The sequence below is a fragment of the Peromyscus leucopus genome, chromosome 19, assembly GCF_004664715.2.
Source record: "Peromyscus leucopus breed LL Stock chromosome 19, UCI_PerLeu_2.1, whole genome shotgun sequence".
NCBI classification, from domain to species: Eukaryota; Metazoa; Chordata; class Mammalia; order Rodentia; family Cricetidae; genus Peromyscus; species Peromyscus leucopus.
This window is the reverse complement of record NC_051079.1, coordinates 3,218,660-3,238,951: the sequence shown is the minus strand read 5'-3', so window position 1 is coordinate 3,238,951 and position 20,292 is coordinate 3,218,660. Positions and strand designations below refer to the sequence as shown.

Here is a 20,292-nt window from a genome sequence, read left to right as displayed (position 1 = left end):
CCAAAATAATGCTCCTTTACGTGATTAGGGACCATGTTTGGGCAAAGGGATATATTGCAATTTTTTTTTTTTTTTACTTTAAGGCTCTATATGAACAGGCTTGTCTAAAGGAGAATTAAGTATGAAAGGAATGTTCTGTAGCTCAGCTGGGAGACACACCTGAATGAAATCCAGCCAGGGACTGTGTGGCATATCAACAACAAACCAGCTGCAGGATGAACTGGCGGCTGCCTTACATACATCACGTCATTTGCTCAAAATAATTATATTTGGTAAGGGACAAATTATTCAAATGAACGAATAGGTCTCGTGAGTGAAGGCACCATGCTCGGACGAAAGCCCTAATTAAACCTGCTATGGGAAAGAACAGTCTATCATGATCAAAACAAAATCATCCACCTTAATGTGCTTTTAATTACAAGCAGGAAAAATGCTCTGCCCAAGTTCCAGGTCATGTGACTCGGAGTACTTGTCAGTGACTCAAGTGTAACCATTTCATGCCTCCACAAAGCAAGCAAACGCATTTCACAGAAGTATTAAAATTCTATTGAAGATCTCCAGGTGGAAATGAGTGTGTCCTATACTTCAATAAAGAGACTTAGAAGTGGTGAAGCTTTACAAAGCCGTGTTCTTAAGGATAAAATTTCCTGTAACATTTTATATTATAGATGATAAAATGCCCCATCCACTTTCCGGGTCAATCTCTTAGGCCACAGGCTCTATTTCTCTGTAAGTACACATGTAGCAGCCAGGGCATGTAAGGAGTGAGCAAAATTCATGAATGTTTCATGCCCGGCAAATCGCAGCATGTCCGTGAGGCACTATACAAACTTTGATCGTTTTCTTAGCCTTGGTTCTTACTGTTTGTTTTACTTTGTGGGCAAATGTTCTTCCTAGTGAAACTGGCAAGCGTACAGGCAGTAGCCTCTTGTCCCGGGCTTGAGCTAGTCCCTAAAGGGCACCGAGTTTCATGGTATACCGCTATTCCACAAGCATCCAAGCTCCCAACTGTCTAGGCATTCCACGGTGGGCCGATGTTTATGGGGCTTGTGGTTAATAGCTCGGGAGAGCAATCTGCCCAGCCCTGCAATAAACCCTGCCACTCACCACAGCCGGGAGGCTGCCTGCCCTTCCCCCAGCCCACCCATCTACTCCGTAATAACTCTAACTCAACATGTCACCAAGCTGGACACATTTTCCCACCCCAAACGGAAATTTAAAACGGGTATTACCTGACTAGGTCTGAGCTCCGTATAGCTTGCTTGCAGATGATTTTGACCTGGATGCTGAAGAAATGCTACCCTTTGCTGCTCTGAGCCATATCCCAGGCACTGGCCCAGGGCTGCCCCAAAGATCCAGAGCCATCCTGTGCTCCAGGCTGACCATCTCACTGCAGGGGGCATCCTGATCCCTGGGTGCCCCACGGGCCGCATGAAAAGCTCTGCACTCTGCCTCTTATAGGTGCCCTCCCTGCTCAGTGCCCGGGCCTGTCTGACTCAGGGAAGGAAGGCTGTCTGCAGCAGGGGCCCCACCTTTACACTTCACACATGACTCAGCCTACTGGGGAGAGAAAGCACAGAACAGTTCCACAGGTAAGCAGAGCCTTGTAATTCCTGAGAGGTGGGGCAGACGTCACCTTCTGCCCACCTGGCCCTGCAGACAGCCCCAGACGAAAGGAGCTGCCGTAAATCACAGGCTGAGTCAACACAAAAGCCCACACCCGGGCCACGAGGGTGCTAATCTGCCGTCTCCTCTTTCCCTTGGGCTATCTAATTTATATTTTAAGTCAGTTAGAAAAGAGACGGAAAGCATTGAGCTGAGTAGAGCTCAGCCAACCTGTGAGCCAACTCACAAGAAAAGGAGTCTCCAGGATGCCATCACAAAGGAGGAGTTTCTGGCTTAAAACACAGGAAAGTGAAGACGTTGGCTGGTTTACGCACTTTGGGGGACAGGGCACAGAACAACACCATTGCTCTCTCCCACTAATTTTGCCAACACCGATTCTCATCAGGGAAGAACACATTGATGTGTGGGCTGAAAATGGTTTCATTTGTAGTACATTTTAATCACGTGAGGGTAAGTTCAAACACCTCGGACCTGCTGAGAGGTGGAAAACGGGAGAGAGGTTTCCCTTTTGCATCCAGGGAATTCTCTGGATTTAACTGCAGTAGGCTTGCAGGGTGACAGGAGGCCCCAAAGATCCAGAGCCATCCTGTGCTCCAGGCTGGGCCAGCTTACAGGGAAGGACAGATAAACACCGAGTCTTCCTATCCCTGATTTCCACATCCACGGAGCACCCACAGTCTCCTGTGAAAGGCAAGACACTGTGGTGTCTTTGTCACATTTTGAATCCCTAAAGGGAGTCTCGGGAAGATGCTAGGCCTGGCCCAGCACACTTGGATGACCCAAGTAGAGAAAGCCCCAACTGTGGGCCATTGCTGGACAGCAGCCAGACCAAGTCAGACACGGATGAGGGCCCCAGGAAGTGAGGAATACGCGGCTGGGGAAATCCTACCTGACATGAGTCACCTGTGTAGTCAGGGGGACAGGCACACATCTCCACAAGATGAGCTCTGGGTCCGCTTCCTGTGTCGGAGGCTTCCTCCAGCCCTACCTCGCCCAGGGTGAGCCGCTGTGTCTCAGTGAAGTGGAGGCCCCGGATGTACAGTCCTTCCAGTTGGGACAGCACAGTCATCAGCTCTTCCCGGGACACTGGGGCACCGTTGCCCTCGTGTCTGAAGTTTCCCTGCACAGTAAATGGAGAGGTTTCCTTAGGCAAGGTCACTTCCGGAGAGAAAGGCCCTGGAATGGGTCCAAGCAAAGACATTCAGAATGTTTGAGGGAAAGGGAGTCCAAGAAAGATGGGGAAGTCCTTCCTGGGACAGGCACACCCGGCTGCTCCAGGGAAGGGATCTCCATGACAGCGCCATGCCTTCGTAAATGTCCTTTAATCTGGGAAAATATAAAGTCCGTGATGAGGATGCAGAAGAAAAAGCCTAACTCGTAAGTTAGCTAAATGTGCATCGTTAGGACAGCAAACACAATCACTTCTTGCACAAGTATTTGTTTGATTAATTTGCTGCTTTGTTTGTGTGCTTGGTTGGACTTTTGTTGTTTTGTTTTTTTCTTTTTGAGACAGAGTCTAGCTGAGACGCCTCGGCTGGCCTGGCACTCAGGATCCTTGTACCTTAAGCTTCCCAAGTGCTGAGATCCCCAGTGTGAGGAGACACTTCATGACTCTTCCTGTCATTTGTTATTTGTAATAGATGTATGTGATTTTTGTTTTGTTTTGTTTCAAGACAGGGTTTCTCTGTGTAGCCCTGTCTGTTCTGGAACTCACTATGTAGACCAGGCTGGCCTTGGACCCAGAGATCCACCCACCTCTGGCTCCTGAGTGCTGGGATTAAAGGCGTGCACCACCACCACTGCCTGGCTGATGTATGTCATTTTATTGTTAAAAACCACATGCCATGAAATGTACTATCATGTCCATTTTATTTATGGATTCTGTAGTGCAGTGGTCTGAGCTATGAGCACAACATTGTACAAGTCTCAAAAACTTGCTCGTGGTTGGAAACAGAAACTCTAGGCAGACCCCTCCACCCATGGAAACACACACCCTACTTTCTAAGAGGTGGACTGTGTTAGGGACCACATATCAGTGGACTTACATCCTGTATGTTTCTGTGACTGGGTACTTCTTACCAAGAAGTTATTTAGTAATGAATTTTCTGCTCGTAGCTCAGATCAGTGCACTAACTTTCTTGCACATGAATTCTTTGTTTCTTAATTGTTCACGTTAATTGTTTGTTTCTTCTGCTTTGTACTTTTTTCCACTTTCTGTGGTGTATGTGTATGAGCGCACACCTATGTCAGGACACATGTGGAGCTCAGAGGGACAGCTGGCAGGAGCCCGCCTCTCCTCCCACTACGTGGATTCCTGGTCTCGAACCTAGGTCCTTAGGCGTGCTGGCCGATGCCTCTACCTGCTGCGCCATCTCTCCAGCCCTCCTTCGGTGTTTGAATAGCTCATCCACCACCTTCGACCACCTCGTTCTGTTAGTGAGGCCACTTGCATGTGATGGATCGGGCTATGGTAGTCAGTTCTCTCTTTGTCTTTCTGCATGTGCATTACAATATGTTTGTGTGGACCTCTTCCTTCTATCCTAGCTAGACTTGGGGGTTTGGCAATGAGATATTAGTGACTCTTATCATGTTTGGTAAGTGATTCCTGCCTCGAATATTTTCTCTTCTCTTTCTGAAATCTCCATTACATACGATGGTACACTTGAGCTCCTCCAAGCTTGCATCTGCCTCCAAAAGAGGATACAAACAAAAGCATGTAAGCATCAGACCCCTGCGGTGTACTGTAGTCTAGATTATGTAGTGGGGATTTTGTGCTTTGGTCATAACAAAGTGCCAGGTAGTAGCTGGCTTATACCATGATGTTGTTGTCATGGTCCTGGAAGATCTGAGTGCCGGCTGCATGGGCTCCTGGGGAGGCTCTCTTCCTGATTTGTAGATAACCATTATCATTACATCTTGCCTCTTGTACGTTGGTTTAATTATGTGTATGTGGCAGTCTGCATGTGCATGACTCTCTCTCTCTCTGGAGAGCAGAGGAGGCACTGAATCCCCTACAGCAGGAGTTTCAGGAGGCTGTGAGCCACCCAGTCTTAGTGTTGGGAACCAAACTCTGGCCCTCTACAAAAACAGCAATGCTCTTAACTGTGGAACCATCTCTCTTAACATTAAAGAACATGAGCTCTCTGGTCGTTCTGGGCATGAGAGATGCTCAGTGGGTAAGATAGAGATGGGAGCATCCCCCCAGATTGATGGCCAGCCTACCTGGCAAGTTTCACACCAAGAGAAAGCTTGTCTTAGAGAAAGGAGAAACAGCAGCTAAGGAACTACAGCTGAAGTTGTCCTCTGGCCTGCACACACATGCATGTGTACACACACACACACACACACACACACACAGACAGGGGAGATATCTATAAAAGAGTATATAAGCAAAAACATGTAAGCATCAAACACTCAATGGTATATTATGTTCTAGATTATGTGCGTGCGCGCGCGTATCATGATGTTTGTATGTAGATCAGAGGACAAATTTTGGGAGTCAGTTTCCTCCTTCTACCATGTAAGCCCCAGGGATCAAACTCAGGTTGTCAGGGTTGGGATCAAGTTCTTTACCCATGTAGCTACCTGACTGGTCCCTGTTTGTTTTTTTATTTTTTGTTTGTTTTTTTAAGCCATATCACCCCCACCCTCTGTGTGTATGTGTGTGTGTGTGTGTGTGTGTGTGTGTATGTGTGTGTGTGTGTGTGTGTATGTATGATCTCTCTCTCTCTCTCTCTCTCTCTCTCTCTCTCTCTCTCTCTCTCTCTGTACAAATGCAATCTGTATTCTTAAAATATTCTTAAAGTGAAAATCTTGACTAAAAGAACTAAACACAGATCAAAAGACCCATCAGAGACCTCTTCGGGGACTTGTCTCACCTCAACCATTTGCACTCTCCCATGATGCAACCTGTCTGGCCGTGGGTCACTGGATTCCTTATGGATGATGGACATGTGCTGACCCTGTTTAAGGGGAAGCAGGAATGCATTAGTGCCTGGGTTGGGATGCTTAGAACAGATTTCTATGTGTGTCTACATTATAAAAACACCTGGCCCTAAACAGTTCAGAACTGACTGGGTTAGTGACCCAGACACAGGTGAATAGCAGCTCATATGGTACGTTTCCACATATGAAAACTACCTTGACCAAAAGTGATTTTAAAAAATGAAGAAAGAATAAGAGCTAGAGAGATAGCTCAGTGGTTTGGAGCACTGGTTGCTCTTTCAGAGGACCTAAGTTCAATTCCTAGTATCCCCTTGGAGATTCACAACCATCTATTATCCAGTCCCAGGGGATCTGCTGCTCTCTCTTGTGCACAGACAGACATGCACACGCAACACCCACACACATTAAATAAAGTATTTTTAAAAATGGACAAAAGTATTCATTTTAATCATTCTTTGTAGCAAATGTGGGAAGTGCACTCCATGGCTGCCGATAGGACCATGCTTCTAGACTGCTGGAGAGGGCGGGGATGGAGGGAGGGTTAACAGCCTAGCTTTGCAGCTGGTGTGCTCAGAGAAGAGAAAGAGTTCGTGGATGAAGGCATGGGCCCAGGGCTCCGGCCCCGCCTGTGGGATCAGGCCACCTACTCTCAGCCTCTGCCCCATCCCATTCAGGGCCTCTTGGGGGCTTTCACAGGACTGCATGGGCATGTCCTGCATAGCAGCCCCACCCCGAGTCTCACACCACAGCCCAGCTGTTCTGTGTTGGCTCCAAACCTGGAGGCAGTCCATTCATGAGGGCAGAGCATTATCGAGGATCACAGATCGCTCCACACCTTAATCTAAGAAACATGCCCCCAAGGCTCTTAATTACAGTGGTTTAAATAAAGCAACAAAGAAAAAATTTTGTGAGCCTAAATGATTTCCATGTCTGAAGGTAAAATCAAGGGGGATTTTGATCTTTGTCTCCAGTGCATTCCAAGAGCATGTACAATTAAGTCCTCTGCAGCAGACATTATACACAGCAGCAGCTTCACCTGTGAGATGCGCTGCAGAACAGAAGCTGAAACACAGCCCTGCTGGGACAGTGCTTCCATCGAGTAATACGTGTCCTTATGGAACTCTAAAACCTTTGTTGTTTAATTTTCACCATGCCTTCTAAGGTTCCTTTGAGTTCTTACCAGAACAATTCAATACATTTGTTTACTGGTCAAAGCCAAATGTGGCTCGGCAGTGCTTGAACACAAAGATCTACCAAGCATACGGGGTCCTTTGCTGTGAGGATGCGTGTAAGGCTTGCTGGTCCCCATTTACACTGCACGGTGCAAAGAAACCTTCCGGGAAGCTGGAGCTGCCCGCACCCACCATAGCATCTAAGGCAGAAATGGAGGTGGGGATGGCGCCCAGCGGCAGAGTGCCTGCACAGCAAGCGTGAGGCCCTGGATTACATCTCCAGCAGCCTCCTTCCAAATTAAGCAAGAACAGAGTTAGAGTCAGGCTAGGGCTCCCTAACCCATATTCCAGGGATTTTGTCCGTATTGCAGGGTGCCATGAAGAATGAACTCAAAATCATTTTTGAGACTAAGTTGAAAGACTGAACCACAATAAAGCACGAGGCGTTTCGAAGATGAAATCAGCTGCACTGGAAGGGGAAACAGGCACCCTTGGGCAAGAGTGCCGTGCATTCTAACCTTCTGTGTCAGGGGCTTCAAATCACAAATCAATCAACACTCTGCACAGCCACACTTACGAGCACTGCTTCCCCCTGCTCGGCCCACACCCTAATACCTACAGTGAGCTGCACATCTGGCTGCTTTTCCAGAAGAACCATGTCGCCAGGTAAGCCGAAGGACTTGGCTTGGTAGGTGAGGTAGCCGCCATAGGAGGAAACCTGAAATTGAACGGACAGTCTCCACAGCACTGAAAATGACCAGGCTGACATTAACCAGGATGTCTGGAAAGACGAACACGGGCCCATCGGCAAAGGCACTCTAGCGGGTAGGGCTAAGAATGCTGCCTTCATCTCCTACTTTATGTCATTTTTAGATTCCTGAAAACCATTGACGTGCTTTTTATAAGTGGGAATGTGTAGTGGGTAGCCATTCCAGCTTTGATCCGGAAGTTCCAACCCCCATTGAGGCTTCGGTAACTGTCACACCTACAAGGTGGGGCTGAGAGAGGACCCTGAAGACCGAGATCCGGATGCGCCGGCTCTCTTGGTCCTGGACCATGGACACTGGAGGTAGACTGAGCAGAGTTCTCCAGAGAACACCACTGGACTGCGCTGTGTCTTTCCCAGACCCTGCAACCTACCTATCCCTTCATTTGTAAGTTACGCTACTAAATAAACTACATGGAGTTTAACTTTTAACTACATGGAGTGGCCTTAATAATTTCACCAATAGAACTGTGTACTTTTATTAAAAAGAAAAATAACAACCATACTGCAACAGATAAGATTTGTTTTCTCCCTCTCATGATGACTGAATAAAAAGTTTGCTTAATCCAAAGAAATCCATTATTGAAATAGAAGAAATGGGATTATCAGTTGCAAAACAAACCCCTAAAAATAAATGTTCAAAAAAAAATCCCTTGACAGCAGATGGTGACCATTCCCTGTTTGCTGGAGAGAGAAGCCATGATCACTGGCTCCCTCAGAGACACAGCCTGGGCCCGCACAGTGTGACCGTGGTGGCAACGTGCAGTGAACAGTCATAACTTTCTGTCAACTAGTTCACCTCTCCTCCTGGTCCCTCCCATCTTAAAGTCATCTAGGAATGAGGAGTGACAAGAGTGTCACCAGTGACATCATCTCAGCTGAGAACAAAACGCCGCTGTTCCAGGGAGAGCGGGAAGTGTCTCTGGGGCCCTGGGCCACAGAGGCTTCTCCTAGGACCTGCAACCTGATCAAGCTTCCCAGAGCATTTCCAAGAGATACCTGGTCTCGTCTAATTGACTTTAAGCACTGTGTTTTCAATAGGCCAGGCTATTTTAAAATGCATGCATGAATTCTGATAATCCTTCCTAGAGTGGCTGGAATTAGCAATGTCCCCATAGGCTCAGGTATCTGGACACTTGGTTCTCTACTGTGGCCCAGCTGTTTGGGGAGGTTGTGGAACTTTTACGAGGTGTAGTGTAAGGTCATAGCTAGAACAGCCCCCCACTCCAGTGTAGCTTGGCCGCAGAAATTCTATCACTGGGGTGGGCTTTGAGAGTTCATACCCTTGCCCCTTTACAGCCCACTCTCCGCTTTCTCTGGGTGGTTGGAGGTATAATCTCTCAGCTTCCTGCTCTAACCACCTGCTTCCCTGCCTCCGCCAAAATAAACTCTTGTAGATGTTGCTCTTGGTCATGGTGTTTGATTGCAGTAACAGAAAAGTAACTGACACACGAGGGAAGTGCCATTGCCCTCTCCTTGCATGTGAGCTCAACTCACTGACTCATTTTAACAAGTTCATGAGCAGAATAAAGCAGATGTGAGACTTCACCTTTTCCAGAGTGGAGTTATAAGATTATCACTTCTGTCTAGAGTTCTTTCATTAATTCTCACCATCGCATTCCTCTTCCTCAGCTACTTTGTAGATACCTGCCACCTTGTCACGATGCTCCTCAGGTAGTCCAGGAAGGTCTCATGGGATGAGGCTCTGAAGCCTCCGCCAGATGGAGAAGGGACAGAAACCTGCTAGCAACCATGGCAGTGGCCTCAGTAAGTGGATCTTCTAGTTCTGAAGTGACTAGCCCTGGCTAACATCTTGACCACAGCCCCAGAGGAAACTCTGCACCACTGACTCCTGGATCCCCAGTCCACAATGAACAATTACTTGTTACCTTTAGCTGCTGCATAGTAACAGATGACCAACACGTGGGCTAACCATGGAGAGGAGAGGAGGGTTAGCAGGTGATGGAGGAGGGGGTCACATGACCAACACATGGGCTAACCATGGAGAGGAGAGGAGGGGTGGAGGGGGGTCACTGACCAACATGGGCTAACCATGGAGAGGAGAGGAGGTTGAGTGGAGGAGGGGGTCACGTGACCAACACATGGGCTAACCATGGAGAGGAGAGGAGGTTGATGGAGGAGGGGGTCACATGACCAACACATGGGCTAACCATGGAGAGGAGAGGAGGGTTAGCGGGTGAGGGAGGAGGGGGTCACATGACCAACACATGGGCTAACCATGGAGAGGAGAGGAGGGTTAGTGAGGGGGGGTCACATGACCAACACATGGGCTAACCATGGAGAGGAGAGGAGGGTTAGCGGGTGATGGAGGAGGGGGTCACATGACCAACACATGGGCTAACCATGGAGAGGAGAGGAGGGTGAGTGGATGATGGAGAAGTAGGTCACGTGGAAGAAGTAATTCTTTGCACATGAAAATGTCAAAGTTCATAATTCTTCATCCAGAATTGAAGATCTGGAGCCAAGGATGAGTTAACAACCACTGAGTTAACTCACAGACAGTGAGTTAATTCCTCAAAGACTGATAATTTCATCAATTTTGCCTACATAATTGAACATCCATAAACACTCTGATATTTATTCAAGCCATGCACAATATAAAATTATGACAACTCATGAGCTGGGCCCTCTGAAATCCACTCTTTTAACATCTTCCATTATGACTACCTTGAAGCCTACGCTACCTGATAGTCTTTCTACACAGGACGCGAACTGTACTCATACCTGGCCAGGCTCTGCCATGCTCATGTATGTGGCTCACTTGTAAGATCCTGGGGGAGCGTGCCATTAAGTACACTTGATCCTGCTTGTGAGAGTCTAACTGCTGTGGGTCCTGTGCTTCTTTTAATAACCCTGTGAGTCACTTTTCAGCTTTTGTTCTTCTGACAAGGAGCCTTTCTGCTTTAAAACAAAGCATTCTCAGCAGAGGGTTTAAAAGCACCTGGCTCATTTACAACAGCTATTATTTAAATGGTTTTATATTTCCCAGAGGAGAATTCCTTGGCAGGAAGCACAAATCAAGAAGAACACCATGCAGGCCTTCCTTTTCTGGGAACTCGTGTAAGTGGGACACACACACGTGAGATGCTTTTGCGGTCCTCCGTGTGACAGGAGGCAGGACATCTTCATTATTGCCTAACTTGCTCAACATTAATTACCTGAACTTCCAGATGCTTCCTCCCAGACCTCTAGGAAATGATAATTATGCAGCGATAGCTGAGACCACAGAGGGCTCAGAAGAACATCAGAACATCGTTACCTTGTCACCTAGGTAGGATGGAGGTGACACCCAGGATGCACTGCGGACTGAAGACGGCAGTTCCTGCAGATCTGCAACCACGCTGTTGCTGCCCGGGTTGAAGGACACAGGGACAGCAATTCCATCCTCTGTCTCCAGACGCCAGCCCGCCATGTCTACAAGCTAGAGCACAGCAGAGTGGTGGCTACGTCTTCAACCCTGAAGGACTCACACAATGACCACCGAGCTTCAAAACTTACCTTTATGTATATTTTTTTAATGCTGAATATTAAACTGGTCTAGTGTGGAGTTTACCACTGAGTCACCCCCAGCTCCATTCACCTCTCCTTGAGTCGGCCCTCCCTGGGCATGACAGGGCTGCCACCTAACTCTGCTCCCTTCTGACCCAGAGGACATGTGACCACATGGATGTGGGCTTTGTCTTTGTATGTCAGCACATACCTTGGTTCTTAACATGAAGTAGTTATTTACTGGATGTTCAAATAATCAAAAGATAAGTGTATGAATAATAACTTGGCTGTGGGCATCTTTAAAAGGTGAAATCCAAGGCTGGAGAGATGGCTCAGGGGTTAAGAGCATTGCTATTCTTGCAGAGGACCCAGGTTTGGCTCCTAGCACCCACTCTGGGTGGCTTAGCACCATCAGGAACTCCAGTTTCCGGTATCAGATGCCCTTTCTGGCCTCTGAAGGCACCTGCACTCATATGGTACACACACATACATGCAGGTACATGCACATATACATAAATAATAAATAAATCTTTAAAAGATGAGACCCACATAAAGAAGGATATAGGAGGAATTCAGGGGACCTTCCTCATCACAGATGAACTATTTCTTAGGAATAGATTCATGAATGGGGGGAGGGGAGGGCCATTGCCTTTAGTTGTGAAACCACTGGTGACTCCATCAAGCTCCAATGGGGAATTACAAGTCAATGATCACACAGATGACCCTGGTAACTAAATGGGTAACAAAACCAAACCAAGGGTCATTGATCTGGGAGAGGAACAGGAAAGAGCAGGGGCTGGTGGGGGGGAGATAAGAGGGGAGGAAATAATCAGAATTTAGTCTATACAAGTATGAAACTGTCAAAGAATTAACTTAGATTTTTAAAAGGTTTTTGACAACATTAAAATTTTTTTAAAAAAAATTAAGTAGCTAAAATAAAATATTTCCTTTGTCCCCAAGGAAGTCAGCTCCATTTAGAGGGGAGGAAAAAACAAAGAATGGACAGATTTACAAACTCATTTTTCTTCCACTTACCAGCCTGCCCTCCACCCGGGAAGCAGGAGGCAATATAAAACGGTATCACACAAAAACAGTATGCATAGTGCCGCTGGTTCACGGACTAATGAGGGTGACAACAATCTTAGTTTTGTAAAGTCAATCCTAGAAGTAGACAGGGCTGCGGAGATGGCTCAGTTGGAAAGCACTCGTCTCGCCATCATGAGAACCCGAGTTGATCACCAAGAACCCACAGAAAAAAGCACCTGAGTCTCAGTGCTTGGTAAACAAAGGCAGGGGGATGCCAGCCAGTGTAGCCAGGGCAGGACCCAGGTTCAGTGATGGAGAGCCATGGAGGAAGACACTTGACATTGACCTCCGGCTTCAGCGTGCATACACACACACACACACACACATCGCAAAGTAGGCACATTTAAGATGTGGTAAACATTTGAGAAAGAAATTAAAAGAGGAAGAACATGAGAAGAGAATGAAGAATGTGATATTACCATCATAAAATATTTTGTGGGGCTGGAGGGATAGCACAGAGACTAAAGTGTGTGTCACACACGCACAAGGACCAGAATTTGAATCCCCAGAACCCATGTAAACGCTGGGCCAGCGGGGCAGCTCACCTGCAGTCCCAACCCTCAGGAGGCAGAGACATGACAGTCCCAGAGCCAGCTGGCTGGCTAGAGCAGCAGAACTGGCAAGCTCCGGTGTCAGAGAGAGCCCACCTCAGCATGCATGGTGAACCAGGATAACGGCTGGCATCTAACATGAGCAACTGGCGTGTGCAGACATGTCCAAGCACACCCGCACATACACATGAACCTAGGCACATGCAAACACACCCTGTTTGCTTGTGAGATCCGGATTATTGGGCCTCCTAGTTAGCCTCAGGATGGGAGCTGGAGAGAGGAAGACCAGCAGTGTGTAGGGAGGCAAAACTTTCAGGCCATCCTTAACCTTCCCATAAGTCAATTACCAGTTATGTTAATTACCAATAGCTAATGATTTAATCAATCATGTCTGCATATGGGAGCGATGTGAAGACAGTAAGTGATATTTTTGGAGGGCTCAAGGAAGTGGCATGTCCTAACTTCGTGGTGACAGAAGTTAGTGTGCTTGGGGACCTTCTGACCCTGGAGATTTGCCTGCACAGATGTCTGTCTCGATACCACCCTGCAATACAACAAAATCTATTCATCGAATGGCATTTCTGGGTATTTTTATGTCCCAAATTCCGTCCTAGGCCCTGGTATATGTCAAGGAGTTAACATTCTACTGATGAAGGGAAGACAATAAGTTAAAGGCATAATATGTTACAAAGTGCTAAATGCTGTAGGGAAGTCAAGGGCCACAATACAGACAATGACCAGGATTATCTGTTTCGAAGGGAGTGGGGACAGAAAGCACTCTGAGCATGTGACACTGGATCAAAACCTGAATGATCTGGAACACAATCATGATGGCATCTCTGGAGACAGTGCTGAGGCCAGCGAGCGTGAGGGCAAGGCTGGCGACGTGAATCATCAGTACACAAGACACACCGCAGCTCGTGCCCATTCCCTTGTATCTCAGTCAGGAACACTGACCGAGAACCCAAACCTAACCCTCACACACCTTAGCTCTTCGCTTATGTGAACTTTGACAGTCAGTATTCACTCCAGAACAGAAGCATGCGGTGCAACCCTTTGGATTGGCAGGGTGTAAGTAGAACGATCCTCGGCGGCACACGTGGCATTCTGGGCCTTCTACGTTCTCCTGTTGAAGCAAAGGGTGAAGGATGAGTCCTGTAAGACACTCTCTAGCGTCGGGAGGCACAGACAGCCCCGTGTGGGGGACAGCAGGAGGGGCAGCTGGTCCAGCTTCCACCACCTGGAACATCTGCTCAGATGTGATCCCACCACAGCCTCGTGGGACCTGCGGCAGGGAAGACAACCTGGGTCCTCATCCAAGAACAAATTACAAAGAAGATACCAATCTCTTTAGAAAACAGTTCATGTTGCCTTTCTTGATTTATTCTTTTTTATTTTGATTTTTTTTCTATACAGGGTTTCTCTGTGTATCTTTGGCTGTCCTGGAGCTCACTCTGTAGCCCAGGCTGGCCTGGAACTCACAAGAGATCCGCCTGCTATGCCTCCCTACTCCTGGGATTAAAGGCGTGTGCCACCACTGCCCAGTAAAAGGATTTATTCTTAGCAACAGATTATCATGGGGGGGGGGGGCTGCAGTCTTTCTAAAAGATGAGAAAAGTCTTTCCTTCAATTATGCGTATAAAGGGAGATGATAAGTACAAAATCTACACACGTTACAGAAATCATCATGGCTCAGTTCCCTTGAGGAACTCCCAGGTGTCACATGACCTGCCTTACCTTGCACATGCAAGCCCCAGTCCCTGGGTCACACACTTGGGGCTCAGTCCCATCTCTGTTACAACTGCAGGGAACACACTCAGGGAACTGGTGGAAGCCGGGAGCACATCTGTCGCACCGCTGCCCTGCGATTCTTGGCTTACACCTGCCCAGGAATAAAGGAAACAAACCCACATCATTGCTCTATGCAGGTCCTGAAAGGCCTCCCTGCCTTGAGAGAGAGCAGCCGCTGCAGGAGAGCAGCTACACAGACACGGTGCTGAGTGTGGCTGCTGATACCACAGAGAGGGGCACACTGTGATCTAGAACAGACCACCCACAGAGAGGGGCAGGCTATGGTCTAGAACAGACCACCCACAGAGAGGGGCACGCTACAGTCTAGAAAAGACCACCCATAGAGAGGGACACGTTATGGTCTAGAACAGACCACTCACAGAGAGGGGCATGCTGTGGTCTAGAAAAGACCACCCACAGAGGGGCACGCTACGATCTAGAACAGACCACCCACAGAGAGGGGCACACTGTGATCTAGAACATACACACAGAGACACGCTGGTCTAGAACAGACCACCCACAGAGAGGGGCACACTATGGTCTAGAACAGACCACCCACAGAGAGGGGCACACTATGGTCTAGAACAGACCACCCACAGATAGTAGGTGAAGACATTACCACAGATGGCCTGCGACCCCTGGATCAGGATCCCTGCTGAGGGCTGGAGGTGCAAAGATGTATAACACCGCTCCCCGAACGCCGGCAAGTAGAAATGGGAACAGTACACATGGGGTCCAGCCCAGAATAGTTCCCAGTTTCCCTGGGGCAGGTCACACCTGGGCTGACGTTAAATGCCGTAGTGCCGGTGTTTTGAGCAGAGGGCACACAGTAGGGACACCACCGAGGGTGTTCAGAAAGTACATTTGGTGTCACTGGAGCGGAATCCCACGTGGAGAATGTCCAACCTCAGGTCTGTCAGGTTAGGTGAGAGCTCCACTGTGCGGCAGAAGGGCTGGCCCGTCCTGCTCACCACAGCGCAGGGGTTAGGGACTGTGCACCAAAGGCAGCTGGCTGAGGTGCTAACTCAGGCCTCAGGTATGACGGATTATCTTACGAACTGCACGTTTACTGCTCTGCAACAGTGCATACAAACTCCAGGGCTGCACCTCCTTCGAGGCTACTCCTAAGCTGCGCGCCGCATGATGAAGAGGTGCCTGAGGAGGAGAGGATGTGGCCAGACTGTGCACAGGGTGGAGCTGAGGAAGAGAGTTCCGACAGAAGGCTGCCCGGTCAGGAGCTAGCTTCAGAAAGGGGATTTAGGGTGGGGAGGAGGATGGTTTCTAACGGTATTTTGAGTGGGGATTCTGGGACTTACATCTTCCACAAGACAGGGAAGAAGAGAAGATGGAGAGTACCAGGTTTCCAGCTCAGTGAGAGGATGGACTCCAGACCCCGTGAAGTCAAGGAAAAAAGGAATCAGTGAGTAGGAGCATGTGGGCAGGAAGTGGCCAAAGGAAGCAGATGGCGAGAGGAGCCACCTGGGGCAAGTCCAGGAGAGACGGACCGTGAGCGCCTGAGCCCATGGACACTGGTTTGTCATTCAGCAGCTGATGCATGGGATGAACAAGGAAAGGTGGGTCAGAGGGGCAAGAACCCTGAGGGGCTCACCATGTGGGGGCAGGGGAAGGGAGGGGGCTGTGTGCTCAGTCCCTGGTCCCATACCTAAGTGAGATCAGCTGCTTTTTAATCCAGTACCTGCTTGTGACCACAGAAAGGATTTTTGTTACAGTGAGAACCTGGAGGCAGCAGCTTTAGGTGCCAGTCCTGTGCTACAGCTCACTGTGCAGGGGGCTCTGGGAAACGTCATCCTTTTTACAACCAGGTTTTCCACATCTGTACAAATGGATTGTTCCTTTAAGTAAGAGACTACATGTGAGACCCTCAGAACGGTGCCTTGCACACACTGATGTGTCTTTGTGACGATTCCTGCTCAACCCCGGCGCACAGAGCCCGTATGCACCCAGCATACATGCAGAGATGACGTCAGCATCTCCAGGAAGGCCTGCCAACAAACCCATGTCAGGTCAGCTCTTCAGTCCCAGCCAGCTCACATCCTCATTGCCCGATAGTGCTGACACTGTCCTTAAAACTACACCTTGGTCATCTAGATGTGAAGTGTGAGTACATCCAGAAGCACACAGGCGGAATTCATAAATGTTCTGCTGGGAACTATCACTCCAGTGCAGGGGATCAGAAATTTTAAAGGGGGGCAGGGATATGCCAGGGAAGCTGGATAATCTCTGGACTATCTTACTCTTACACACACATACACACACACACACACACACACACACACACACACACAAAACCCACACAACCTACACATACACACACCCTATATACACATACCCTATACACACACATACACACAACCTATACACACACATTATACACACACACCCTTATACACACTACCTACACACATAACCTACACACACCCTACATATACACACCTTACACACACATACATACATACACACACACACAACTGGCTTCCAATATCAGAAGGCTTCTGGACCATGGGTTAGTAACACCCAATCTATTCTTATGAAATTCAAACTAAATTCAATCAGATACCCAAGGGAAAAATATCTAAAGCTTGTTTTCAAAATTTGATCTGTTTCTGAAGAGGCATCAAGTGTGGAATATAAAACCATGGAGGTCCAGAGATGCACAGAATAGGAAACTCCATGTAGCAGGTACCTTTGTATAACTGTGTCCAAGACACCCAACAGACTTGACTTATGGGAGTAAATTCCTGTTCGACTCATGGTTTCCGTGGGGTTCACCCTGGCCTGGCAGAGAAGCATGGTGCATGGAGGATGCTGTGGGGTAGCCTCCTGTGCACTGTAAAGAGCTGTCACTCAATTCGGTTAATAAAACACTGGTTGGCTAGTAGCCAGGCAGGAAGTATACACAGGGTGACCAAACTAAGAATGCTGGGAAGAGGAAGGGCGGAGTCAGGAGTCACCAGCCAGATGCAGAGGAAGCAAGACAAGTACGTCACACTGAGAAAGCCACGTGGATAACATAGATAAGAATTATGGGTTAATTTAGTGTAAGAGCTAGTCAGTAATAAGCCTGAGCTACCTGTCAAGCATTTATAAGTAATATTAAGCCTTTGAGTCAATCATTTGGGAAGGAGCTGCTGGATATTTGGGAGTTGCTGGCAGACAGAAGAGTCTGTTTACAGAGGCGGAGGCGCTGTTCACATTGCTGCAGGCAGGAAGCAGAGAGCAAGCCATGGACCAGGGGCTGAGTACACCCTTCATAGTCCCTCCCTATACCCCAGGTCCTAGAGGTTCCCCTAGCTGAGCAAGAGCTCAAAACATGGAGCTATGGGGTCATTTCAGATTCCAACCATATCATTCAAACATGGAAGCTCAGAACGAGAACTCTCAGACCAGTGGGAGGGCTTTGGAGAGGACCTGCCTTAGACGTGGTGGGTCGTTCCTCTCTTGGCATGGTGATGAAGAAAAGGACACTGTGGGACAGTGCTGCTGTCATGAAATAATACATTGTCCCAAGGTCCAGGATGTTTTTTTCGGCAAACATGTAGGGCTCTGTCCCAAGGCTGCATTAACTGAATGTCGGTGCCAAACTGTACAGTGAATGCCTTCGGTCTCAGGTCAGAGTAGTTGAGTATTTCTAAACAAGGAAGCAGTGAGCATGGCCAAGCATCATGCAGCAGAACCTGCACCTGTGTGGGTACTTGCAGCATCTATAAACCACTCCCAAGTACATTGGATTGAATCGCATCCTCTTGATGGTCATCACAGCTTCTTTTCCCGTTGCTATGATACACACCGTCACAAAAGCAGCTGAAGAGACAAAGAATTTACTCTGGCTTACAGTGACAAGGGAACCATTCCATCGTGGAAGACATGGTTTCAGGCACAGAGTCACAGAGGCAGGAACAGAAGGCTGGCTGGTCAGATTGCATCCTCACTCTGGAAGCCTCGAGAAAGTGGGGTTGGACTATCAAGCTCAAGGCCTACCTCCATCAACCCACTTCTTCCCAAACACGTGTGCCAACATGTGAGCCTGCAGGGGACACCTCACATTCAAACAACAGTCTCAGATACTGCAGGGACACTCACGCTCCACTTCCAACGAGGTCCTAGGCCAGGACCTGGAAGGAGAGGGCGTGCTGCTGGAGACACAGCTGTTAGAGTCTCGGTTTGTTGGGAAAGGGAGGTGTGGGTGTCTGTTACAGCTAGGGAGGGGCTGGCTGGGACAAGACAGAAGGGAAGTGAAGGGAAGCTAAAGCGCTCTCTCTCTCTCTCTCTCTCTCTCTCTCTCTCTCTCTCTCTCTCTGTTGATTTCAGGACGCTTGTGAGCTGATGACATGGAGAGGATGATGGGGACCATTTCTGTCACACTGCCCTGGCCCTGAGCTCACAAGGCACAAGGCAGCCGAGAGCACAAGAATGGAGAAGAAAACCCCAAATAGGGAGCCGTGGCCTGGGAACTGTTCCTAGTCCAGATGGGGGTGACAAGTCAGGGCTAAGCAGAACCTGAAGAATATGGGATCTATACTCCAGAGTAATGCAGTGTTTGGATCGCGAGCTTCTGAATCCTGTGAACATCAAGTAACCAAAGGAGGATGGGTGGTGTCATGACAACCAGGAAGAAAAAAGAAACATCCGCTCCAAGATCTGGCAGAGGAATTTCTAAAGCAACCCCCACCCCCCGTCAGCCTGACCTCGCACATTTCTCCAAGGAGACTCTTTGCTACCCAAGTGTGGCCTCTGCTGCAGAGGCAAGAGGACTGCACCGTGCTGCACCGGCTGGGGCCACCTGGAGGAACAACGGGGCAGCTCTAGGGATGCCGGTCTATGAAGTCATCTCTGAGAACTGGGCTCGGGGCCCAACATTATGTAATAATATCTGCCCGTGTGCCTGTGTGGGTGCCTGCAAGCATCTCATAGGAAACCTGGTCCAGATGCTCTGGAGAGAACACTGTCTTTTTGTTATTAAATACTGCAGTTCCCTTCACGTGATGGTCACACCAAACTCCAGTTCCAACCTACAGCCCAGAGGCTACCATGTCACCCATTCCCCCATTTGAGAATCGTTGGCGGCTTCCACATTTCACATCTCTGTGTCAAGGGACTTGTGGGGGACTTGGTGTGGGGTTAGGGGGAGGCTGAACGAGCCAGTCCTGACATCAGCAGTCTCACTGAAGACATGGAGATGTAAGAAATTAAGTAATAGTGTGAGAGATAGGATGACTAAACACTAAGCTGGCTTGTGTTAAAAACAATGGCGGGACTATCTCTGTGACTTGTGGTCTCGTTCTTTCTGTGAGCTTTCAGTTTGCGACACAAAATCCTTGAAGGGCATGTAGAATCTGAAGGCACCAGAAGAGGGACAGAGGCCTTTCTTGGCTGGAGAAGTGAATGTATACAAAGCTTACAGAATGGTGGAAACTCAGAGAGAAGGGAGGGTAGTTGGAGCAGGTGTAAGACAGACTACTACAGCCTTGGTACTTGAGACAATGGGAGCTGAGGGAGGTTTTGATGAAGGATGGTATGATGGAAGTGACTCTGTGTGGAGTCTCATGTCACCAAAGAATCCCCCCACAACACGGCTGGCACTCACAGGCCAAGCTGCCATGATGAATTAGTATAGGTTTCCTCGTTAGAACATAAACAGGATAGAAACACTGTACCCCAAACGAAGCATAGATAAAGCCTGAGCACTGGAACCAAATATGGATGCACAGCAAACAATACAGTCACTGTGAAAACCAGTCTGAGCGTTCACCAGAAACCGCGGTTAGGTTCATGTCCAGAGGAAACGACAGTGGTGTGTCACAGAGACAGCTCCGTGCTCACCTCC

The 20,292-nt window shown here is 48.4% G+C and overlaps 1 protein-coding gene across 1 annotated transcript in view; it reads right to left on the bottom strand.

Annotated features, from left to right (window-relative positions):
• Lama3 (laminin subunit alpha 3) overlaps positions 1–20,292 on the bottom strand; it is a 226,397-nt gene that overhangs the window by 73,546 nt on the left and 132,559 nt on the right. The window contains 6 exon segments of the mRNA XM_028876683.2: positions 2,516–2,746; positions 5,505–5,588; positions 7,363–7,461; positions 10,790–10,951; positions 13,642–13,782; positions 14,394–14,538. Of these exon segments, the coding sequence (XP_028732516.1) occupies positions 2,516–2,746; positions 5,505–5,588; positions 7,363–7,461; positions 10,790–10,951; positions 13,642–13,782; positions 14,394–14,538 (862 nt within the window).